Here is a 25,749-nt window from a genome sequence, read left to right as displayed (position 1 = left end):
TGCACCGCAACAAGAGAAAGTCCGCCTGCAGCAACGAAGACCCAACACAGAAAAAAAGAAAAAAAAAAAAAGAAAAAAATTACCCCCAAATCAGGCTTCACATAAAAATCCAGGTTGAAGACTTATTTTGAAAGATATGACAGTCTGATAACAACAACAGCTGTAGCTAATAATCAGTAGCCCCTCTTTAGTTGGTGCCTGTGTTGTCCAGGCCCCATTTTTCTGTTTCAGTTCCTTGTATCACTTACTGGTGCCTAGACATTTAGAAAATGTCTTAAATGGCTTTTTTGATGTATGATTCACACACTGTACAGTTCACCTGTTTAAAATGTACAATTCAATGTTTTTAGTATATCCACCCGGTTGTGTAGCCATCACCTCAGTTTAATTTTAGAATTTTTTCATTCCCCCCAAAAGAAACCCCGTACCTATTATCAGTCATTCCCTACTCTTCCTCATTCTTCTCAGTCCTAGGCAACCACTAATCTACTTTTTGTCTCTGTATAGTTGTAGACATTTGGATTTTGTGATCTCTGTTCTAAAACAAGATTTACAGTGGTTGTACAATATTTCCTCATAGAGATTATATCATAAATTACGTAAAATTTTTCTTTTATTGGGCATTCATTTAAGATAAATTACTAGATGTGGTGTTACTGATCAAAGGACATAAAACATTTTAAAGTTTCTGGTAAATATTACCATAATGCCTTCCAGAAAGATTGTATCAGACCACCCTCTCCATCAGTGTATGATAATGTTTTTTGCAAATTTTGTGTTGTGACCCTAGTCATATTGGTAATGTTATATGTTTATTTTTTTCATTTTTCTTAGACATGTCATTTTCCTAGACTGATGTCGTCCTTTTGATTTGACTTAAGCTGTTTTGGACAAGTGTACCAATACTGTCCTTTTTTACATGAAGACAGTACCACTTACTATGCACTGTGAATGAACACATTATCTCAGGTCCCCCATACTTCTCCAGCTGGTTCCTGAAGGTTCTTACATTCAAATAGAATGGCTTTTTGCCAGCATAGACTGACACTTCAACCCACAGTGGTGTATTTTGTTTCCTTGTTAGTTAATGGAGCCAAGATTTCAAACTACTTTCTCTCCTTTATTTTATAATTTGATTTACAACAAATTTTGTGTTTCTCAAATATTGTCCATAGCCAAGAGCTCTTTTGAAAAACAAGTTGTTTTCATGTTTATAATACATAGATTACTGTTTGTAATACATAGATTAAGGCTGCCATAGTGCTTTTGCTTAGAAATTGTCACTAGCTAGTTATTAAACATCTATTATCCCTCATGCAGAATTAACTTCCACTTAAAACGTTCCAGTTAAACAAAACTTCATTGTAAACCCTTTAATTGATTCCTTGTCTCTGCACATAAAGCAGTCTCATTCAGGAATGTGAGTCACTAGCACGATTCTTAGTGGATCACTCAGCTCATAATCTGGGATGCCCAGATAGTTAATACTGTAGAATCATGGTGAGTCAATATTGAAATTTTTAATTTTAGTCCAACCACAGATTTTCTGGGATGACTGTTTGGGAAGTGCCTTTTTGAAAATTTGACATCTTATTATTGTTTAATTTCACTGCTCTTACTTTGCTTCTTTCCTGTCCCTAGAGTTCTGAATTCCACATAATTTGTTGGTTGTTTTATGAATAGTACTCTGCCTGAGTTGATTTTCATCAACTGTTAATAGAAGGGACCTTAATAATAATATAATCTGGTATTCTTCACTTATCTCACAAATGAAAAAGTGGAAAGAAATATTTATTCCTGAAGTGCCTGTTAGAATCTCTTGGCTCCTAGTTAAGTGCTTGCTCTCAGTTTCACAAAATTCAAAGTTAGAATCACTTTTCTAGAATATTAGTTCATCCTGGATTTTTTGTTTAGAAATTAAGGCTTTTAAATATGGTCTAGCTATTATAGATTTTGGGGTTTAAAAAATTTTTTTTAATTAGAAGCAGATTAAAACTTGGCTCTGACCCATTTGGACTCAGTTGAATTTGTAAAACATTTAGAATAGCACTACTTATTTAAAATTTTTAAATTTCCTGGTTATTTCAGTTTAGTGAGCATTAAAAAATTGACAAGGGACAAGTTACACGCTTTTTTAGTTGTTGATCTGAAACCCTTGGGAGCTTTTTTTTAAAAACATGAGTCTATGAGAAACTTTTCCAAAGATATATATGAAAGAGATATTTTTGGATTAACGGTGTTTTTGTGGCCAACATTATAGTAAAGAGATTGTAATGGAAAAAATGAATCAGATAAACTGGAAAATAAAGCATTTCCCTGTAGAGTCACTATGCTGTAAAATATGTTTAAACTTTAACAGATGATTCCAGTTACTTCCTCGTCTTCTGTTGCATAGCATATATAACATTAAATACTTCTTGAATACAACTGTATTTTTTTTTTTAAGTGTTTGTAATTTCCTATAAACTACTGTCTTGCAAGCTTCTTGATGGTAGGTGAATACTAATTGCATGAATGAAGTTAGTCTAAAATTTTTTTTACTTTTTCATTGTGGTAAAATATGCATAACATAAAATTTACCATTTTAACCATTTTTTAAGTGTATAGGTCTGTGGCATTAAGTACATTTACATTGTTGTGCAAACATCATCACCATCTATCTCCAGAACTTTTATCTTCCCAACTGAAACTCTTTACCCATTCCTCCCAGCCCCTGGCAATCACCATTCTTCTTTCTCTCTCTATGAATTTTATTCTAGGGCCCTCATATAAGTGGAAACGTAATATTTGTCCTTTTGTGACTGACTTCTTTCACTTAGCATACTGTCTCCAAGGTTCATCAGCATTGTAGAATGTGTCAGAATTTCGTTCCTTTTAAGGCTGAATAACATCGTGGATATATACCATATTTTGTTTATTTATCTGTCAGTGGACACTTGGGTTGCTTCCACCTTTTGGCTGTTGTAAATAATGTGCTATGAAGATGGGTGTACAAATATCTGTTTGTGTCCCTGCTTTCATTTCTTTTAGGTATACATCCTGAAGTAGAATTGCTGGATCACAGGATAATTCTATAGTTAATATTTTGAGAAAATCATAAGCATACCATTTTCTGCAGCAGGTGCATCATTTTACATTCCCACCAGCAATGCACAACGATTTCAGTTTCTCCATAACTTTTTTAGCACTTGTTTCTTTTCTTTTTTGTTTCTTTTCTTTTAATAGTAGTCATCCTTTTGAGTATGAAATGGTATCTCACTGTGCATTATTTGTCTCATTTGCATTTCCCTAATGGTTAATGATCATCTAAAACTTCTTATAGTTTAAACACAGATTGACCCAAGCCTTGTTTCTTGAAAAATGCATTAAAATCATTGGTGAAGGAGTGAGGAAACCAGTATTCTCATACTCTCAGTAGTGGAAATATAAATAGGTACCGGCTTTTTGCAGGAGTAATTTGGTAATACATATTAAAAGCCTTAGAATTTTTGGAGAGAGAGTGCATAAAGAAGCTGATCTTTTCTTAATAACACACACAGTTTTTTCACAGTTTGTACAACTATTGACCCAGCAATTCTTTTAGAAAAATTTATCCTAAATCTATAATTGGGGATGTGTACAAAGTTATAAGTATTGGAATAAATCATTGTAAACAACTTAAATGTCTAACCATAGAAGATTTGTTAAATTCTGATTCAGTAGGCCTGAGAGTGGGAGTTGAATAAGTAGGACCTAGGAATCAGTATTTTAGACGTGTACTCTGGATAATTCTGAAGGTGGTCTGTGGACCACATTCGAGGAATATTTACTCATCATTACTTACATGCTTTAATTTCAGGTTCCATGGTGTGCTAAGGCCCTCTGCAAACTGGTCTTTGACTTCCCTGTTCAGCCTTCTCTACAACTACTTCCCAAACATCCTCCATCATGTTCCAGTCTAAGAGCCTTCTTGTGCAACTTTTCACTCACACCATTTTCTCCATCTGCCTTGTCTCTACTTCCCACCCCAGCTCTGCCTGGTGAAACCATACCCATTCTTCAGAGACCCACTTGTCTTCTGCAGTAAGCTTATACTTTTTTTTTCTGGCTTCATTGAGGTATAATTGACAGCTTATACTTTTTAGTTTATAGGAATTGTCTCTTTTCCTTCTCTGAGTATTTTCACATTTTGTACTTCTATACCATTCATTGTATTCTGCCCTGAAATGATTGTATTAGTGAACATATTTTATATTTTCTACCTCCTATAAATTCATTTAGATCTTCTATTAAATATAGCATACATTTATTGAGTTATTTTTGTATCCTGAGGGCTCAGAGAATTTTAAAAAACATGGACTTTCCCCTCAGGGAACTCATATTCCAGCAGAAGAAACTGATACTACTAACCTCAGTTTAATAGATTAAGTCCTGTTATTTGTGGAATGAAAAACTATTATAGACTTTCTGAGGAGATTAAGTGAGGAGGTCAAGAAAACTTGAAGTGACCTTTGAGCTAGAACCTAAAGGATAAAAATTTTTCCAAGTAGGAAATTGTGGAAAGACCATATAAAGCAGAGGAAAATCAATGAGCAGAGATTCAAATTTATTAAATCACTCAGTTAATAGTTGTTCTAAGTGCCAGGGATACAAGAGCAAAGTCCTTGTTTAAATTCTATTGGGGTGACAGATAATGAACAACTTAACAAATAAAAAGTGTTCTAGGTAGTGTTGAGTGCTCTGAAGGAAAAAGGCAGGGTAAGGGTAGAGAGTGATGGAAGAATGTTATCCTAGGTAAGTGGTCAGGGAAGTCCTCACCACAGGAGGTGACATCTGAAGAGAAGCATAAATTGAAGTGAGGGAGTAAACTGAGGATGTCCAAGGGAAGTGGGTTTAATGGAGGGAAACAACAAATGCACATGTGAAAATGTACAGTGTAAGTTGATGAAAAATGTACAGGTGGTATTTAAACTTGGGGTTAAACAGAAATTAAGATGAACTCTTTTTTTTTTTTTTTTTTAATTTGGCCGTGCAGCGCAGCTTGCAGGATCTTAGTTCCCCTACCGACTGGGGACTGAACCTGCACCCTTGGCAGTGAAAGCGCTGAGTCCTAACCACTGGACCTCCAAGGAATTCATTACCAAGATGATCTTTTTATAAAACATTTAATTTCTGAAAAATATGTAAGTTTTTTTTTTAACTTTAAAAAGTTTGCAAAAAGATTTCTTTAAAATCTCAAGCAGACTTTATTCTGTAGGGCATGGAATGCTTTTAGCGGTGTTTTCTTTAAAAAGGCAACTTACTCATTTGGTTAAAAAAAAAACAAGACAATGTAAAAAGATATATAATCAGGGACTTCCCTGGTGGTCCATTGGTTAAGACTTGCGCTCCCAGTGCAGGGGGCCCAGGTTCGGTGCCTGGTCAGGGAACTAGATCCCGAGTGCCACAACTAAGACCTGGCGCAGCCAAATAAATTAATTAAGTAGATATATAATCAAAGTCTTGATCCTACCCCGTCCTCCTTAGTCTCCTCCCCCACTTTTATTAGTTTTTTTAAAAAATGTATCCTTGTGTTTCTTTATAGAAATATAAGCAAAAACACAGATTGATATTTTTTCCCTTCTGTAAAAGGCATATACATATATACACTTCCTTGCTGTTTTCACTAATTAAATGTTTTGAATATCTTTTTAAAATTAATTTATTTTTGGCTGCGTTGGGTCTTCGTTGCTGCGTGCGGGCTTTCTCTAGTTGTGGCAAGCAGGGGCTACTCTTTGTTGCGGTGCGCGGGCTTCTCATTGCAGTGGCTTCTCTGGTTGCGGAGCACGGGCTCTAGGCGCGTGGGTTTCAGTAGTTGTGGTGCGCAGGCTCAGTAGTTGTGGCGCACAGGCTTAGTTGCTCCGTGGCATGTGGGATCTTCCTGGACCAGGGCTCGAACCCGAGTCCCCTGCATTGGCAGGCGGATTCTTAACCACTGCGCCACCAGGGAAGCCCTTGAATATCTTTCTATACAAGGAGAGCATTCCTCATTATTTTTTACAACCACGTGGTATTCTGTTGTGTAAATAGACCATAGTGCATTTAACCATTCCCTTGACAGTGGACATTTGAGTTATATAAAAACAGTGTTATAGTTTGATCATTCCCCAAAGTGAGATTACTGGGTCAAAGGATATAGATGCATTTGTAATTTTGTTAGATATTATCAAATTGCCACCAGAGGTTGTACCACTCCCATCAGCGATATGTGAGAATGTCTGTTTTTCCGTAGCCTCTCCTTTTGGATTTTTGCCAATGTCATAGGAGAAGAATTGTATCTTAGAGTACTTTATTATTGAGATATAATTTACATATGCTAAAATTTGTCCTTTTAAAGTGTACAGTTCAGTGGTTTTAGTATACTCACAAGGTTGTGTAACCACCACCACTGTCTAATTCCAAACATTTTCACTATCCCCAAAAGATACCCGGTACCCATTAACTAACAGTCACAATCCATTTCCCATAGCCCCTGACAACCACTAATCTGTCTCTACTGATTTGCCTATTCTGGACATTTCATATCAATGGAATCATACAATAAGTGGCTTTTGTGTCTGACTTCTTTCACTTAGCATTATGTTTTCAAGGTTCATCCACGTTGTGCATTTTTTTAAAGGGGAATTTGTGTTTTTCTTTCTGTGGAATGTATGTTTTGAACTCTTTATATATTAGAAATTAGCTCTTTGCTTATAAAAGAGTTACTGAAACCTTTTTCCCCAGTTCATTGTTTTTATTTTTCTTTTTTTAAAATTTTTATTTAGTTTTTGCTGAGTTGGGTCTTCATTGCTGTGCATGGGCTGTCTCTAGTTGCGGCGAGCGGGGGCTACTCTTCGTTGCGGAGCACAGTCTCTAGGCACACAGGCTTCAGTAGTTCTGGCTCGCGGGCTTAGTTGCTCTGTGGCATGTGGGATCTTCCTGGACCAGGGATCGAACCTGTGTCCCCTGCATTGGCAGGCAGATTCTTAACCACTGCGCCACCAGGGAAGTTCCCATTGTTTTTCAGTATTGTTTAGGTTGTTTTTTCTTTTAACCACGGAGACACTTTTTATTTTTTGTACTCAGATTCATCTTTTCTTCTCATATGCAGAGTTATAACAGATATCAACTATGTTTTATTCTAATACTTTAAAAAGTCCATCTTTGCCCCACTGGTTTGAGGAGCCACCTCCATTAGTGGTTTTTCAGCAAAGGAGTAACAGATCCATTTTAGAGAGAGAATTCTAGTAGAGATGCAGGAAACAGGCTAAAGAAAGGAGAAAGTAGTGGGTATTTGTTTATAACCTTTCAAGGTTTTGGTGGGTTTTTTTTTTTACATTTTTGTTTTTCTTCTAGGATTTTTTAATGCATAAATTTTATTCATTTTCCAAAATTGGGATAATTCTGTTCCGTATCTTACTTTTTCAGTTAATACATCCGGAGCATTTTTCTAAATGTTTGAATTAATTTATTGAACAGATATTTATTGAGAACCTACTACCATTTGTCAGGCTGTGGGGTTTTAGATATTGGGGATAAAAGAACAAAATCCTGCCTTCAGGGAGCTTATATTCTATAAACAATAAAATTGTAAAATAAAAATTATGTGAGGGTTAAGTGCTATAAAGGAAATTAAAGGGGCTAGAGAATGACAGATGTTATTTTAGGAAAGTGGTCTGAGGAAAGTCATTAAGGAGATGACTTTTGAGCAGACTTGAATGAAATGAGAGAGTTTTCTGTTAATATCTATGAAATAAAAAAGTTCAAAGCAGTGCAAATAGCAAGTACAGAAATCTTGAGGCAAAAGTATGGCATGATTGGTATGATCAGAGGAATAGTGAGGATGTAGATATTCCTAAATCAGAATGAGCAACAGGGAGAATGGAAGGTGATGAGACCAAAAGTGTACTAGTAGCTATATGATAAAGGGCGTTGTAGACTATAGTAAAGATTTTGGGTTTTGTTCTGAGAGAGTTTTGAGCAGAAGAGGGACATGATCTGACATACTTTCTAAAAGCTTTACTCTGGTTGCTTTTTGGAGAAGAGGTTTGAGAGGCATAAGAGCATAAGCTAGGGGGCCAATTAGAAGACTCTTGCTTTTACAATAATCTTGGTTAGAGTTGAAGGGGGCTTGGATCAGAGTGATGGCAGTGGAGGTGGAAAGAAGTGGTTGGATTGTGGATATATTTTGAAGATAGAACTGACAGGATTTGCTGATATAGTTTGCCTATGGAGTGAGAAAAAGGAGTGAGGTTGCCTTGAAGGTTTTGGCCTAAAAAACTGCATGAGTGGCGAAACTACTTCCTGAGTTTGGGAAAACTGCAGACAGAGTAAGAGTAGGTCTTTGGAGGATGGGAGGATTGGTTTGGGTTATGTTAAATTTCAGGTGCCTATTTAGACATCCAAGAGAAGATGTAGAGTAGCAGTTGAATTTCAAGTCTGAAGTTTCAGGGAGATGTTGGAGCAAAGTGGGACATCATTTACAGCTTGGATTCTGGTGGAAGAACCAGCAAAGAGCACTGAAAAGGATGGGCTAATAAGATAGGACAAAAATCAGGATATGTATTTAGAAGTTTGGAAAAGGAAAAGTAAGACAAGTAGAAACTGAAAAATAATAGCCATGAGAGTTTGATATCAGGCTGGCCAATCCCTCATTGCCTCCCACCCCCAGCTCATCCATAGGCAACCACTGACATGCTTTATGTCATTATAGGTTAGTTTGCATTTTCTAGAATTTTATATAAATGGAATCATACAGTGTGTGCCTTTTTTGCCTGACTTCTTTCGTTTGGTCTAATTATTTTGAGATTCATCCATGCTATGCATATCAATAGTTTATTGCTGAGTAGTATACCACTGTATGAGTGTACCACAATTTGTTTACTCATCAACCTGCTGATGGGCATTTGTGTTGTTTCCAGGTTTTGGCTATTACAGATAAAATTGTTGTGAACATTTATGTGCAAGTCATTTTATAGACATACGGTTTTACTTCTTGCCTAGGAGCAGAATGGCTGGATCATATAGTTGGTATATGTTGTTTAACTTCTAAGAAACTGCCAGACTATTTTCCGAAGTGATTATACTATTTTACATTCCTACTTGTATGAGAGTACCAGTTTCTCCACATCCTCACCAACACTAGGTATGGTCATTCTTTCTTCTTTTTCTTTTTTTTTTTTAAATTTATTTTATTTATTTATTTATTTTTGGCTGCATTGGGTCTTTGTTGCTGCGTGCAGGCTTTCTCTAGTTGTGGCAAGCAGGGGCTACTCTTCGTTGCGGTGCGGTGGCTTCTCTTGTTGCAGGGCACGGGGTCTAGGCGCGCGGGCTTCAGTAGTTGTGGCTTGTGGGCTCTAGAGCGCAGGCTCAGTACTTGTGGTGATGGGCTTAGTTGCTCTGTGGCATGTGGGGTCTTCCCCAACCAGGGCTCGAACCCATATCCCCTGCATTGCCAGGCAGATTCTTAACCACTGCGACACCAGGGAAGCCCCTCTGTGTGCTTTTTTGGTGGTTGTTTTAGGTATTACACTGTACATACATAAAGTATTGCCATCATTGGTGTCACATTTTATAGATTTCAGTGAAGTACAGACACCTCCCTTTATATCCCTTTACCCTCCCTGCTGCATTTATACCAGGGTTCACTGCTTCATGAGGCTGCTTATTCCATTTTTGGACAGACTGATGCAGTGGGAATCTAGGAGAAAAAATATATATATAGAGAGAAGAGATTGCAGTGAAAAATGTAAGGCAGGTCCGATAGGAATGCATTTATTCATTTGTTTGTCAAATGTTTATTTAGCACTTAAAATGGCGAATCAGGAACTTCTCTGGTGGCGCAGTGGTTAAGAATCCACCTGCCAATGCAGGGGACACGGGTTCAAGCCCTGGTCTGAGAAGATCCCACATGCCGCGGAGCAACTAAGCCCGTGAGCCACAACTACTGAGCCTGTGTGCCACAACTACTGAGCCCATGTGCCTAAAGCCCGTGCTCCGCAGAAGAGAAGCCACCGCAATGAGAAGCCCGCGCACCGCAACGAAGAGTAGCCCCGGCTCACCGCAACTAGAGAAAGCCTGCGTGCAGCAGTGAAGACCCAACGCAGCCAAAAATAAATAAATAAGGTAATTAATTTTAAAAAAATGGCCAATCATCAGACTAGACGCTAGGGAAGCAGAGATAAAAGATGTGGTGTCTAACATCTAGGGGCTCCCAGTACAGTTGAGGTGATAAGACAAAAAGTTGCAGCAGCACTGGTAGTAATGGTAATAATGGTGCTTGCCTTGAGACCAGGCACAGCTCTGAGCACTTCATGTGTATACCATCTTTGTATCTACCCTTTAACAAGCATTTTCACCCCTGAACTAAATTTACCACCTTCTGTCACTGTTCTCAATGCCCAAAGAAGTTATCCTTCTTAGTGAAAAAAAAAAAATTTTTGTTGAAGATACCATTTTTCTAGTTTATTCTTCCCTTCCAACTGCCAAGAAACAACCTTGGAGTTCTTTTTGGGTTTTATGTTTTGTTGTTGTTTGTTTTGTTTTGTTTTAACTTTCAATTCATTCTGTGTGTAAGATCTTAAACCCTGAAATTTCCCCCTTTGATTTTTTTTTTTCCAGTTTCTTTTGGCAGCAGAACTACCCCCCCCCTTTGATCTTTGTGAGTTTATTATTTAGTTTAATTCTGATTCCAAAGATTGGGGTGAGGTGCCCTCCTCTGTATTCACATGGGGCCTGTACATAGTTCCACCTCATCTGGAATGCAATTCTTTACTAGTAGTTAAAAGCTGAGACTGGAGCAAGACTGGCTGACTTTAGATTCTAGCTTCACCTCTTAATAACTGGATGATCTCGGGCAAATTTTATAAACTTTCTGGACCTCATTTCTTCATCTTTAAAATAGATCTAATCGTATAATCCACCTCCAGAGATAATCCAAATAATGAGCTTTTATATTTAATCTTCAAAGATCCTGAGTTTTAGACATGCAGTAAACTTTGACTTGATCCTGTTAGGATGTAGCTGATAGAAAACTCTTCAAATATAAATAATTTGGGAGGAGATTACCAAGTAATTTTGTTTTTTTTAAAGATAGATTTTTTTTTTTTAATTTTTATTTATTTATTTATTTATGGCTGTGTTGGGTCTTCGTTTCTGTGCGAGGGCTTTCTCTAGTTGCGGCAAGTGGGGGCCACTCTTCATCGCGGTGCGCGGGCCTGTCACTATCGCGGCCTCTCTTGTTGCGGAGCACAGGCTCCAGACGCGCAGGCTCAGTAATTGTGGCTCACGGGCCTAGTTGCTCTGTGGCATGTGGGATCTTCCCAAGACCAGGGCTCGAACCCGTGTCCCCTGCATTGGCAGGCAGATTCTCAACCACTGCGCCACCAGGGAAGCCCCCAAGTAATTTTTAAAATTCTATTTTCTAGTGTAAGACAAGGTAGATTTGAAAATTATTTGGAAAACAGACTAAAAATAGCACATTTGATTTCTGTCCAGTAAATGTTATAAAAGCAAATATGATTTTCTTCAGTATGTGTTGGGGGATGGAGAGAGAATTGAGAATCCTTTTGAATTATGAGCTACCATGAATTTTGCAAATTCTTTATGTAAAAAGCCATCCTAAGAAGAATAACTTTTCCACCTTTTAATTTATTCAAGAAATTGGTGTGACTGTATAAAATACTAAAATTTTAAGGAAAACAATAAACTGAGGTATTTATATTAAATGTCAAATGATTGATGTCTGTACTGTATTAAGAATACATTCTGCAGATAAATGGGCAAAAGGACAGAAATAGTTCACAAAGAAGGAGGAATATAAGGGAAGGGTATCCTGCTGTATTAAAAACATACAAATTGACATAATTTTGAAATACCATTTTACACCTAGCAAAGTAGCATAACAGACAGTGCTGATGAGGTTGAGGTAAAATTGTACTCATTCATTGCCAGGCATTGTAAACTGCTAGGACCTTTTTAGAAAATCAAATGACAGTACAGAGCAAAAACCACGCAGACTTACATTTCTTGTGTCCTGATAATACCACTTTCTAGAATTTGTCTATAGATAAATTCAGCCAAAGCATAAAGGATATATTCAAGAAGACATTAAGTGTCAAGATACATTTAAATCAGTTGGCTTTCCTAATTGGCAAAAAATATTTAGGTGTTTGGCATCCCCCCACCTCTCACCACCACTCATCACATGCTCCCATATTTTCCATTCATAAATAGAGTATGGAAATGATTTTTATTTTTTCACGAGAGCTGTTCACAGGTTAATTACATGCTCTCACTCCCTACTCTATAACCAAGTCTGTTTGCTGAAACAGGGAAGTCAGAGAAGACTGTGTTCTGAATCTTAGGCTTCTGGTAGGAGAGCAAAAAAATGGTTCTGAAAAAAGGGAATTTTAGTGGCGCAAGAACACAGCAAGACCACACTTGGCAGTGACACGTTTTTGCTTAGAAATGTCAATTCCAGAACCCACCATTCTACTCATTCAGTTTTTTCTCCTCTCTCACACCCTCCCTCCCTCTTCTCCTTTCCACCCCACCCCCCAAATTGGAGGAGGCTACTCTGATACTTAAGCCTTTCTCTTAATGCTTACAAGGAGAAGAAAGGGATTTGGAAAGGGAAGAGTATCAACGGAAAACCTACTGACAGCTCAGTGGTAATGCTGCCATTTGATTAGGAAGCCCATGGTTATTTTAGAAAGAAAATTACCCATCATCCATTGTATGAGATGCTGAAGCTACATTACTTTACACGTCATTTATACTCAAGGTTTGGGTATAGGGTGCTGTGGCACTTACAAGTGCCCACGGAAAACCAGGCTCTAAGGGTTCATCATTGTCTAGGCCTACAGCTTAACCAGTATGCAATGTGTATTTCTGTATGTGTTTAAGTGGCTGCTTTATAACTTATAAGCTTTGAAGGGTTTGTCACTAATTCCCCCCCACCAAGAAAAAGTTAGATTATTGTATGAGATGCTGAACTGTTGAGAAATTATTTCATAGCAATAATTATTTATAAAGGTACCCATTTGTTTTCGGTATGGATGGCAGTGTAGAGGATGAGCTTCCTAACTAATTAACAATTGCACTTTCATGATTTTGGCTTATTGGAACAAATAGAATTTCAGGCTTTAAGGTAAATGCTTTAGATATGGTGTTTGGGGAAAATGTGAATCTGGACTTGTGGATGTGAATCATTATGGGGTTCGGTGTTGGAAATCTGGCTTACATCACCATTTAAAGACTGCATATTATTTACTTCTTGTGTTGTGGTTTTATAACTTGTATGTGCAGTGAGAGAAGTGGTGAACTCAGTTGGACATCAGGGCTGGAAATGAGAGTTGTACTTGAAGTCCTATGGTGAGATCTTTGTGTGGTTGGATTCTGTATGTAAATCTTCGTACTTGCATGTTATGCAGATGCCTGAACTTTTTTTCTTCTTCTTCTTCATTGACCTTTTGGGAATTGTTCTGGTTTTTTTTCATGTATCTTTTTTATTAAGTTATTTTGAACACATAATAACTTGGAACACTTAGGGATTGTTTTACATTCATTTATTAAATTAAATGATGGTGTGGATGATTCTTGGCCATAGTTATTCCATAGTTTGCAGAACTTGATAATGAGCAATAATTTGTCCTATATATATATATTTTAATCACAATACAGATGCAGGTGTTTTCCTTCTGTGAGCAGTTGAGTCTGTAAATCACCTTCTGTGGATATGGGTGTCCCAGTGACTGAGAGCCAGCTGTTGGGTGTTTTAACTAAACAGCTTGCTCCTAGTTGGCTGCTCAAATCCCATTGAGAGAGGTATTGGCTGCTTCAGAGAACAGAACAGGAATAGAGCACACAGGGTGAAGATTTTTGCAAGGCCTTTAGTGACCCAGTTTAAATTTGGTGAGATTTTCTACTTTGGCTTTTTCCTATAGATGCCAGAGTTCATCTTCAGATTTTCACCAATGACTCATCTTCCTGTCATATTTTCTTAGACTACAGTGACCTAAGACTCTTTGAGTCACTGTAAGGTAGTTTCTCCTACCACGTATAGGAGGAGAGAACAGTGATATTCAAACTCAAGCCTGTTTCCATCTCATGCTGATTGATTCCTGTGGTACGTAGAAAACTGTTTCTCCCTGAAAATGGCGTTCTAGTGATTGATTGTTTTCTGTGGGAGGAAACTTATGACCTTCTCTTTTCTTTTTCCCTTCCAGAGGGAATCTGGAAAACTTGTGCGCAAAACATCATTTCTCTAAGAATATTTTGGATAACAGAAATTCTGGATAACAGGTAAAAAGTGTATTTAAATTTCTTTGGTGATGCTGATAATCAACTGTTACCTGCAGAAGTAAACCAAGAGAGGGAAGATAGAAGAGAAAAGCTAGGTGTACTATGTGCCAGGGGTTGTATTAGGGATTTTACATACATTATCTCATTTGATGGTTTTTACCTGGATTCTGGACATAGATCTAAGAATCTCAGAATAAAACTATCCTTCAAAATGCTGTTTTAAGTGGATTTGTCTATTGATTGGATTTTTAATGTCCTCACAATTCAATCTACAGGCATTTTTTAACTTCTACCATAAACAAAATACAGAAATATAATACAGAACGCTAGAATCTCTGTGATGCAGCCTAGCTCAGGAGTGTCTTCCTTGTTTCTTTCTGTCTTTTATTTTAGTTCTTGATCTTTGCCAGTTATTTGCAGCTGTACTATCTCCTTAATTCTTTTTTAATACTTGTCACCAGGTCCAAAATTTAACTTTCCTGATAAGGTACCTCTTCACAATGGAGTCCATCCAGCCCAGGTGTCCCCATTATGTTCTCAGTGGCAGTCTTACTGTGACCGAATAGCTATACTTCTGTGCTATTTTCTTATCTATATTCCACAAAGTTCGAAGGTCTTATGAAATAAAACTGTATGTAAAAAATCCAGTATACTTTGAGAAATATATCTCAAATGATAGCTATAATTTTACGTTTTAAGCTAAGGAAGACACGAAAACTAATCAGACTTCCTAGGACCCTGTAGGCCCAAACCAGTGCTCTTTGACTGAGGTGAATGGTCCTACCTGATGGTAGTGTAGAGAGTGAGATGCTATTTATTCTAACAGTCATTCTAGTATGAGCCTTGAAGATAAATTTCAAGTATGTAGAGAAGTAGTTCCTAGAGATATCATCAATTAAAAAATTAAGATTTTAATATTTGCTGATTTTCCTTTGGTAATTTTCATTTTTATCAGGGCGAACCAGTTCAGTCACCATGAGTTGGAGCTTCCTCACTCGCCTGCTAGAGGAGATCCACAACCACTCCACGTTTGTGGGGAAGATCTGGCTTACTGTATTGATCGTCTTCCGGATTGTCCTTACAGCTGTAGGAGGAGAGTCCATCTATTACGACGAGCAAAGCAAATTTGTGTGCAACACAGAGCAGCCAGGCTGCGAGAACGTCTGCTATGATGCCTTTGCACCCCTCTCCCACGTGCGCTTCTGGGTGTTCCAGATCATCCTGGTGGCCACCCCCTCAGTGATGTACCTGGGCTATGCCATTCATAAGATCGCCAAAATGGAGCACGGTGAAGCAGACAAGAAGGCCACTCGGAGCAAACCCTATGCAATGCGTTGGAAACAACACCGGGCGCTGGAAGAAACAGAAGAGGACCATGAAGAGGATCCCATGATGTATCCAGAAATGGAATTAGAAAGTGAAAAAGAAAATAAAGATCAGAACCAATCTAAACCTAAGCATGATGGCCGACACCGGATTCAGGAGGATGGGCTCATGAAAATCTACGTGCTGCAGCTGCTGGCAAGGACCGTGTTTGAGGTGGGTTTTCTGATAGGGCAGTACTTTCTGTATGGCTTCCAAGTCCACCCATTTTATGTGTGCAGCAGGCTTCCTTGCCCTCATAAGATAGACTGCTTTATTTCTAGACCCACTGAAAAGACCATCTTTCTTCTGATAATGTATGGTGTTACAGGCCTTTGCCTATTGCTTAACGTTTGGGAGATGCTTCATTTAGGATTTGGGACAATTCGAGACTCACTAAACAGTAAAAGGAGGGAACTGGAAGATCCGGGTGCTTATAATTATCCTTTCACTTGGAACACACCATCTGCTCCCCCTGGCTATAACATTGCCGTCAAACCAGATCAAATCCAGTACACCGAACTGTCCAACGCTAAGATTGCCTACAAGCAAAACAAGGCCAACATCGCCCAGGAACAACAGTATGGCAGCCATGAGGACAACCTCCCAGCTGACCTGGAGACTCTGCAGAGGGAAATCAAAATGGCTCAGGAACGCCTGGATCTGGCAATCCAGGCCTACAATCACCAAAACAACCCCCATGGTCCCCGGGGAAAAAAAGCCAAAGTGGGGTCCAAAGCTGGGTCCAACAAAAGCAGTGCTAGTAGCAAATCAGGGGATGGGAAGACCTCCGTCTGGATTTAATCTTGTCTGGGCTTAAAACTTGTGCTTTTCATAGTTCATGGTAAGCAGCGGCTCACTGAATAATGACTTCCATTGAGTAAACATTTGGCTCTGGTTATTTTCAGGATGCTGTTGGCTCATGATGCAAGCTCAGGGGACTCTGAAGGTGGGGCTGGGACAAAGGGGAAAGAACGGGAAACACTGTTCCTGGACACATGTTCCAGCAATAATACAGTTGCAGAACTTTACATTTGTGTCTTCCAGATCTGGAAAAGAACAGATATATTTAAATCATTCTTGTTGAACAGTTTTTGTATGTACAGTATTATGGTACTTTTTTTTTGTATTTGTATATTGGACCACTGTAGTTATACTTTTATATTAAAGGGGAGATAATCCTTAAGGTAATGCCTATTAGGCTAGTGTTATTACTTTGTTCAGCAAATTCTACCCTGGATTTAAAGTTTTAATAGATGCTACATACCTAATAAAAGTGCCTCTCGTGTTGCAGGGAAGAGTTCAGATATGTAAGGAGCCGGAGGAGGATGAATCAGTTCTCAGTCTTGGAAAGAAAGTCCATAGTAGAGCGAGGTTGAGATCTCTCTTTGACTTGAGAAATCTTTGAATCTCATTCATGTGTCCAGAGTTGTATCTAGTCTTTGAAAACCTATTTGTGTTTTCAAAGAAGATAAAGTGACTCACTGCAGAAGTCCTTTAAATATCAAGCCTTGCCAGTATATGCTTTGATGGTGTGTATATAATGTCAGTTCTTTCAAAAGACTGATGCACAAAGGTGTCCTCATCCAGTAGCAGTGTGGAGACCCTGGCTAGAACTGTTCTAAGATTCCTCTGTCACTAAACAAAGGCACACCTGGAAAATAAGCCCTGATAAGACGTTTAGTTGTGGACCTGTTTGATTTGCCTTAAATCTGTATCCAAAAACCTGCCACTCTGGTTTCTTAAGAAGCCAGTGATGGATATTTTTTTTATATGTTAACAGTAAAAACACAAAAATTCCTTTCTAGGCTAAAAATTAATCAAAGCTACCTTAAACTGCATATGGCAGAAGGCCTAAATTCAAATTCCTTATTTTTTATAATTCACCATGGAACTTTTATAATTTACATATTTTTGCCAATGTAGGTTTCTGCCTGGAAGACCAGTCAGACCTGGGATTCTATCTGTAAATAGACCGAAAGAGAATTTCAATATTTATTTGCTATAGGCATATCTATTTGTTAATGACAAGCATTAATGTTCACATAACACTTGTAATTTGCAGTAGTATTTTATTGCCATTTTCAACCTTCTGTTATGTTGGAGAGCTTTGCTCTCCTGTCATGTTCACATCATTTGTCTTACAGTTTATGAGCTTCTGAGTAAGAGCTTGGTAAAGATTTAAAGGAAGGGGTGTTTGCTTCACCAGGGAGCATTTCATTTTGGGTATCTCACTCTCTTCTAACAGAAAGTTATTGCAAGCCACCTCCAACTTTGGAATTCCAAGAGTGTTATTTTTTTGTCTTAATTTTTAAATGTCAGTTTTCTATTCTTAGAACAGCGTCCTGTATGCAGTTCTTTTTTTCTTTGTTGTTCTCCATTGCATTTCTCCCCCACCCCCCGCAAAAGACACTCAGTTGAAAATTTAAGCTTATCTTCTAACCATGAATTTACCTTTATTTTGCTTTTTTTAATCTGTAAATTTTAGCCTAGTGAAGTTCCTCAGGATCTCTAAACACTTAAGCAAAAGGTAAACTCCAGTGAGACTGAAGGGGAAATTTCGGAAAATGATTTATACATGTATGTATCCTTGATAATTAATAGACCTGCGCAGTTTCCTTGAAACCAAGTGTTTAATAAGGAATTTCAAATAATTATTCTAAAACAGGGAAGATTTTAAATACTTCAGGCCAGCTAAGATAAAGAACTACCAATAATTCTTATGTCAGTAGAACTTCATGTATATTTCTTAATGGAAGGACAGAAAAAATACACATACATTCACATCCATCTATTCAGAGCCTGAAGGAGAACAGAGTGGCTTTGCCAGTGGGAGGGTTGGGGATCTGAGTGAGAGAGAGGGAAGGAGTCAAGCAGAAATGCCAGGCAGACATTCGGCGCCAGAAGCATCCACTTAGTTTCTACAAACAGGGCCCCTGGTGTTTCATCTGGGCTTGTTCTGATGAGAATGCTATCTTCTGTGTCTGGATAATTCTTCAACTTCCTCGAGTACATAGAAAGATATTCTGGGTCACTTCACATGTGTTAAAGTCTATTTTTATTCTCTCACTAAAGTTCTAATTATGACATAGATTTCCCAACTCTCACTGCTTTCTTAGTCCATTTCTTTCAGCCTTTGAACATTTGAGTTTGCCAAGTCCATTCTCCCCTAACAACATGTCATGGACCTACATTAAGAAAACGGCCCTGTCAGTGTCTAGCTTATTAACGCATTAACTGGGTCTACATTGAGTCTATAAAAATATTGTTCCAGTTACTGTTCTGGAACTTGCAGGTATTTGTATAAAACACCTGTCAGCAGGGGTTTTTTTTTTTCCCTATCAAAATCGTTCCTTTGAATTGCTGTGTAAGACATGCTCTGTTGTATGACATTTGCTTCTCTAAATAGAAGTTGAGTGCTTAGTCCTTCACAGACTACAATCAGGATATGGTCAACAACATGTTACATTCCTTAACGTACAGTTGGATTTATTCAGATGTGGTGTGTCCTTTGTTCATCTTTGTTACAGTCTGTTATTCAGAAGAGATTTGTAAAACAAATAGGCTTTTTTTCTTAGTTCAAATTTGAGGGAAGAATTATATAACCTTTTCCCCTAAAGAAATGTTACTGTTCATTTTGTGGCTTCCTCTTTGCTTTATGCCTTAGTTTCGCCTGTCTCTATATTTGTTCATTTAAAACCACAAGCGTGTTACTTCATTGAAGTCAGTTTGGGGATTTTCCTTGACCGACGTCTATAGACTTTTGCTAAAAAGGAACTTTGCCATCTAAAATGGTTCTCACAGGTTAGGGCTCCCACATATCTGTCTTTTAGAAGGACACCTATATCTTTAAAAAGAAAAACGTCATCATTGGGTACCTTAACTGTCATTTCTTCATGGTATGAGACTAGGCGGTTGACTTTACTTTTCCAAGTTGCAGGAGCCACTTACCTCTCAGAAGTGTTATGAAGTAGTTAGAAAAAGCGTCTGGTAAAAAAAGTATTAAAAAACCAACTATTACTATTGGTCATTTGTCTGACCTTGGAGCTTCAAAAAAAAAATAGGTGGAAGAACTATGTGATGTAGTAAGAAGTCCTTCAGTGCTCTTTATCACAGGAATCAGTGATCGTTTAAAACACTTAACTTGCTCTAAGCAGTTTATACCAAGAATGGACTTAAATGTTATTCCTATTAGTCATACCTGTGCTTTACCCATTACGCTTATAAATGTCTAGGCTTTACGTTTTCTGTCTCATTTAAGAGACAGTACACTTCTAAAAATAATACCTATAGTTTAGGATAAATTTTTGGCCAGCCAGTTTTTTATAAAAGGCAAGTTTATGTTATACTTGAACCTACTTCACAAATGCCTTTTTATAAAGGAAAGGTCTTTCCCAACTGTGAAGAAAAGTACCTGAAGTCAGAGATACAGAGCTGCTGGTCATTTTGATTGGAAGGTTCCAGTTGTTAGATTAATTTCATCTTTATAAAATAATGTAATTTCACGAAGAGTCTTACCACCTGAAAATAAAGCCCCTGCACCTATACAGTGCAGAGTTTGGAAATAAAATTTCAGCTCACCTATATATCATAGATCTGTAGTAATCCACAGTTACCATCAAAGGTTAGAATCATTAGGTTGACTTGCATACTTGTCACTCATTCTGGCCACATATCATGGAGAGTTTAAAAGATTTTATTTGTTGTCCCTAATGTGCAGTTGTGTTGTTTTTGTTGTTTTTAATAATGATGTTAAGTGAGTTTGGTTCATGCACATTCCATGTTAATAATCATACTTTTGAAAGAAGCAATCCATGTATTCCAAAATTCAGGAGTCCAAACAAAAGAAAGCCCTACTCCCGTGCAAAATCTCTACAGAAATAAAAGAAGTAAAGAGTTCTGCATTTCAGGGTTGGCTTGCTGAACCAGCAAAGACATTTGGCTGTATGATTCCAAGATTGGAAGTGTTTTTCTTTTTTGTACTCTCAATTGTGTTCTCTTCAATAAATCTCTTACAGAAGTCTCTACCTCAGGCACTAAGTGTTAGATATCATTAGCATATTGATACCAAAAAACTTAGCTAGGACTCCCAACTTTTTAAGATAATTTAAATGTAAAATTCAACTGTTAACCAGCAATTTAATGTCATGTGATGTGCAGTTTGGATATTGTATGAACAGCTAAGGAGTCACCCATTCTAGTGCCAAAGATCACTCGTTGCTAATTTTGTTCTGTACAGTTGATGTAAAATTTTATAGTGGGGACAGACTCTGCTGAGGGCCTTGTCTCTAGGAAGATTTTTTGTTAGTTCCAGATGTTTTTGTCAGTTCCAAATACAGTTTAGAAGATTCATTTGTGGTCTGTGCATCTTTTTCCAAACGTGAAAACTCAACTGCCAGGAAATGTCATATTGAAGATTTTTACCCCATTCTTTGTATCAAATAGTGCCCAAGAGCTTAATGGTTTACACAGAAAACCTGATATGAAAATCTCTTCCCATACATTCACCTGTAAGTTGATCTCAGTGGAAATACATGAGCAGGAAATTTTCCAAGTAGAGGTTTGGGCTCAAAAGATGCCCTTTTTCATAGCTGGGTTAGAACTCCTCTGGGATGGCTGTGGCTAAAAGGATTTGGCGTGTTTGTGGCATTACAGTCTGGAGGGGTAGGTGACCTTAAGGGTGGAGGCTAAGCTCTAAGCACAGAAACCAGGAACATACCTGATCTCTGGCTCCCTTTGGTTCTCGAGGCCTGGAGAAGAGGAGTGCCTTCTGAGAAAGATGCTCCTCACAGATGTAGACCAGTCTTGGTCTGACTAATTCACTTTGTGAGAATAGAGGATGTGGGAGAGGGCTGAGGAGAGGGTAGCATTTATTCCAACAATGCCCTCTGTTACCCCAGACACAGAATAGCTGACTGAGTGACAAAATAGTTCATGCGTCAAGCCCACCATCAGCGGCACAGATTGTAAACTGGTCAGCCAAACCATATTTGGTAATAAACTTGTGAGCCGTTTGAAAGCTGTTGGAGCTGTTAAGTCACTGCTAGTTTGGAAAGCGGATTCTTTGGCAGATTTGCCATCAGAACAGATATTAGTACCTGGAAAAGGTGTTGCATCAAAGTTAAAGTCTGTTGTCTTTACTACATAGAGATTAAAACAATATTTCTAAGGGTTGAAGGGCTTATACCAATCTTAACATGTAATACTTTTAGGGTTTGCCTCCTTTAGTTATTTCAAGTTGGAAGCATGTTACACAGGGGCATAAAGGATAGGGGGGTTGAGGCGGAGCTGAGAACAGAATACACGTCTGCACATTGATTGCCCAGTGGCTTAATCCAGCATCCTATGCTCTTTTCCTAGCGAAGCGCAGAAGCAGATATTAGTGGGGCTCTCACTGTGGCAGGGGGTGGATCCAGCTGGGTAGACCTTGCTGTGTTTACAGCATTTTTTCCGAATGTGACCCTTGGACCACCTATGAAGAAGTAACAGGGAATTCCTATTAAGATGTTGGTTCCTTGGACCCATCTGAGGCCTATAATAAGAACTAATAAGTTCTCCAGGTGATTTTGTTAAAAATCTTTTATTAAGGTGTAATTTACATGATGTAAAATTCACCCTTTTTAGCGTATAGTTACAAATGCATGCATTGAGCAACTACCACTGGAAGATACAGAATAGTGACATCACCCAAAAATTCTCTCTAGGTAATTCTTATGTATATTAAGGTTTGAGAACCACTTAGGAAAAAAATAAAAACGTGAAATGTGGGCCAGAATAAAAGCGAGAGGGAAATTGTTCTGAATGATCTCTGTTCAAGGAGGTTTAAACCTGACATAGCACATGAGTGTCATCTCATGTGTCAGCTCAGATTGATGGCTGGCTGGAGTGGAGGACTGCAGATGATTCAGACACTCATCTGGAATCAGTGGGATAGTCCATAAGTGATTTGGCGGAGGGGCGGGGGCCACTGGGAAGAATGCTGTCTCCAACTAGATGTTTAAACATAAGTTTTTTTTTTATTGGAGTATAGTTGATTTAAAATGTTGTGTTTCTGTTGTACAGCAAAGCGAATCAGTTATACATTCACATATATCCACTTTTTTAGATTCTTTTCCCATATAGGTCATTACAGAGAATTGAGAAGAGTTCCTTGTGCTATACACTAGGTTCTTATTAGTTATCTATTTTATATATAGTAGTGTGTATATGTCAATCCCAATGTCCCAATTTATCCCTCCCCCCGAAGCATAAATTTTCAAAACATCCTCCAATATGCACTCAGGACTTCTGGCTTCTGACTATGACTAGACCAAGAACCACCCCACCTTGTATATGAACGAGTTGGTGTCTTTACTTCAGAGTTTCTCCGCCCTACATTTTATAACATCTTTGAGGAAATTAGAAATAGGAAGTGACTCAGGGTTGGAAAACAAAAGGAAAAAAGATGATGACATGGTAACAAGCATCCGCTGTCAGTTGGTTTTCTCTCCTGCCCTCTCAATCCTGAGGAAATGGCACAGCATTTCCTTGCCCTGCCCTTGACATGCTATGCCTACTTTAAACGAGATTCAGGGATTGTGAAAGAAAACCTATGGAAGCCCACTGCTAGCGCCTCAAGGAAAAGCTGACCGGATTCCCTCTTTACCCTCGGCCGAACCTCCCACAAGTATCCTTGTCTGCTCTGCTCTGCGGGGCCATCACACAGGGTATGGGCTGGCTGACAGCCTTAAACTCCAGGCAAGGCAGAACCAAGCAACTGTTCATAACCGATTTCGGTGCATAGCCAGTGACCTGAATGGGACCTGACCATGGGGAAAAATGATACAGAACTAGATAGCTTTTCTCAATTTTATTTTTAGTTTGTATAGTCAGTCCCGTGAAAGTGAAATTTTATCTTTGCTCTGGAAACATTGAAAAACACTGACAGGGAGCTCCTTCAGCCTGGCCCTGAAAGCGTGTTGCAGCTGTGGCTTCTGCCCAGCAGGCAGAGACTGATGTTCGATCCTGTACCCAGGTGCTGTTGAGAGCAATGACAGGCCTCAACTTCTGACTGCAGAGTGGTCTGCATAAGGATTTGGGCTCCTTAAGACACTTAATGCCAAAAGCCCTGGAAACAGAGTGAGTGAGAATTGTCAGTGGATTGTTTACTTCACATTCAGATGGGGAAATGATCACAGACAAAGGAGCTACAGCTTTTTTTTTATATATAAATTTATTTATTGTTGGCTGCGTTGGGTCTTTGTTGCGCATGGGCTTTCTCTAGTTGCAGCACTCTTCGTTGTGGTGCGCGGGCTTCTCGTTGCGGTGGCTTCTCTTGTGGAGCACGGGCTCTAGAGCGCGGGCTCAGTAGTTGTGGCACACGGGCTTAGTTGCTCTGCGGCATGTGGGATCTTCCAGGATCAGGGCTCAAACCCGTGTCCCCTGCATTGGCAGGCGGATTCTTAACTACTGCGCCACCAGGGAAGCCTGAGCTACAGCTTTTGAACCAGTTGTGATTATAGACCAGCTTGTGATTATGGTGTTTAGTTCCAGTGGTCTGCTTTGGGGGGCTTGTTGACCTAGAAGACACATAGTGTGGGGTAGGAACTGCTTTTCCTTTATCTTAATTGACCCTAGGCAGTGAGCAGCCGCTCAAGCCAGCTCTTTGAGTTGTCGGCTATGATCCCAGGAAATAGCTAGAAGAAGGAAGAGTAGGGACTTCCCTGGGTCCAGTGGTTAAGAATCCGCCTTCCAGTGCAGGGGACGTGCATTTGATCAGGGAACTAAGATCCCACATGCCGCAGGGCAACTAAGCCCGTGTGCCACAACGACTGAGCCTGCGCTCTAGAGCCCGCGAGCCACAGCTATTGAGCCCACGCACCTAGAGCCCGTGGTCCACAGCAAGAGAAGCCACCGCAATGAGAAGCCCGCGCACCACAACGAAGAGTAACCCCCGCTCTCTGCAACTGGAGAAAGCCCGCGCATAGCAACAAAGACCCGACGCAGCCAAAAATAAATAAATAAATACATTTATATTTTTAAAAAAGTAATATACATGCACATGTCTTAAAAATTCAAAGTACCAAAATGTGTTAAGTGGGTGAAGAGTAAATATCCCTTTCCCAACAGTTTTTCTCCCCAAGTGTAAAATGCTGGTCTGTTTTTGTGAATTCTACACAGGTTTCTCCTGTGCATATGTCAGTCTACGTATGAGGTGTCATCCTATAGACACCTCCATGTCTTATTTTTTCACTTCCTACATCTTGGAGCACTTTTCACACCAGCATTTGTAGACCTACTTCGCTGGATGCCTTCAGTTTTATACTTTGTGCTCCTAGCAACCCTCAACACCGTGTTCTAAAGAGAACAGGAGCGAGAGCTTCCCAGAAGTGAATTTGCAAGTGCTCACCAAAAACGAAGACTGTGCAGGTGCTTGATGGGGCGTCCAGCTGTCTCTCCGAGCGTAATTTTGTAATTTCTAGTGTCTTCGTATAATACATCCTCTGAACAAGGATTGACATGTAGTTTTGGCTCCTTCCTAAAAACAAAAAGCTATTATTAAATTTAGCCCCCATAACTTTCTCAGATTTAACATCTACAGATTTAGGCCAAATCATGGTAAGATGAAGGCCAGTAAATACACATTTCTGATGTGGTCTGATCAGAGCACAGTTACTGCTTCTGTAGAAGTGAGGTTTCCTCATCAAGGATGGTAATGGGCCCGCTGCTCTGGCTCTATTGGTCGTGACACACTGGAGTATTCTCTTTTTCTGGGCAACGTGCTTTAGGAGGAACATGGGTAGGTTGGGGCATGTCCAGAGGAGAATAACAGGACAGGGCAAGACCTGGGTCCCTAGCCCGTGAAGGGCACCTAAGGAATTCGAAAGGATCTTTAGCTTGAGGGAGAGAAGACTTGCACTGGGGAAATAGGAGCAGTCCTCGCAGTTAAAGGACTCGCCTAGGAATTCCCTGGTGGTTCAGTGGTTAGGACTCCAGGATTCCACTGCAGGGGGCACTGGATCGATCCCTGGTCAGGGAACTAAGATCCCGCATGCAGCGGAGCGGAAAAAAAAAAAAAAAAAAAGGACAGTCCTAGGAAGATAAGAG

At 39.0% G+C, this 25,749-nt stretch overlaps 1 protein-coding gene across 8 annotated transcripts in view; it reads left to right on the top strand.

Annotated features, from left to right (window-relative positions):
- GJC1 (gap junction protein gamma 1) overlaps positions 1-21,015 on the top strand; it is a 35,117-nt gene extending 14,102 nt beyond the window's left edge. For 2 of the 8 annotated variants that reach the window (XM_068531146.1, XM_068531144.1), the window contains exons 2-4: positions 13,944-14,125; positions 14,226-14,301; positions 15,257-21,015. In XM_068531146.1, coding sequence (XP_068387247.1) covers positions 15,277-16,467 — 1,191 coding nt within the window. In that variant the 5' untranslated portion in view covers positions 13,944-14,125; positions 14,226-14,301; positions 15,257-15,276 and the 3' untranslated portion in view covers positions 16,468-21,015. Of the gene's footprint in view, positions 1-9,000; positions 9,143-9,802; positions 10,123-13,943; positions 14,126-14,225; positions 14,302-15,256 lie in introns of all 8 variants that reach the window. The other 6 variants (XM_068531143.1, XM_068531150.1, XM_068531145.1 and 3 more) reach the window with 5 other exon arrangements.
- The last annotated feature ends 4,734 nt before the right edge of the window (positions 21,016-25,749 follow it).

The sequence above is a fragment of the Eschrichtius robustus genome, chromosome 20, assembly GCF_028021215.1.
Source record: "Eschrichtius robustus isolate mEscRob2 chromosome 20, mEscRob2.pri, whole genome shotgun sequence".
In the NCBI taxonomy this organism is placed as follows: domain Eukaryota; kingdom Metazoa; phylum Chordata; class Mammalia; order Artiodactyla; family Eschrichtiidae; genus Eschrichtius; species Eschrichtius robustus.
Note: the sequence above shows the minus strand (reverse complement) of the source record. Positions and strands in the feature narration are given on the sequence as shown.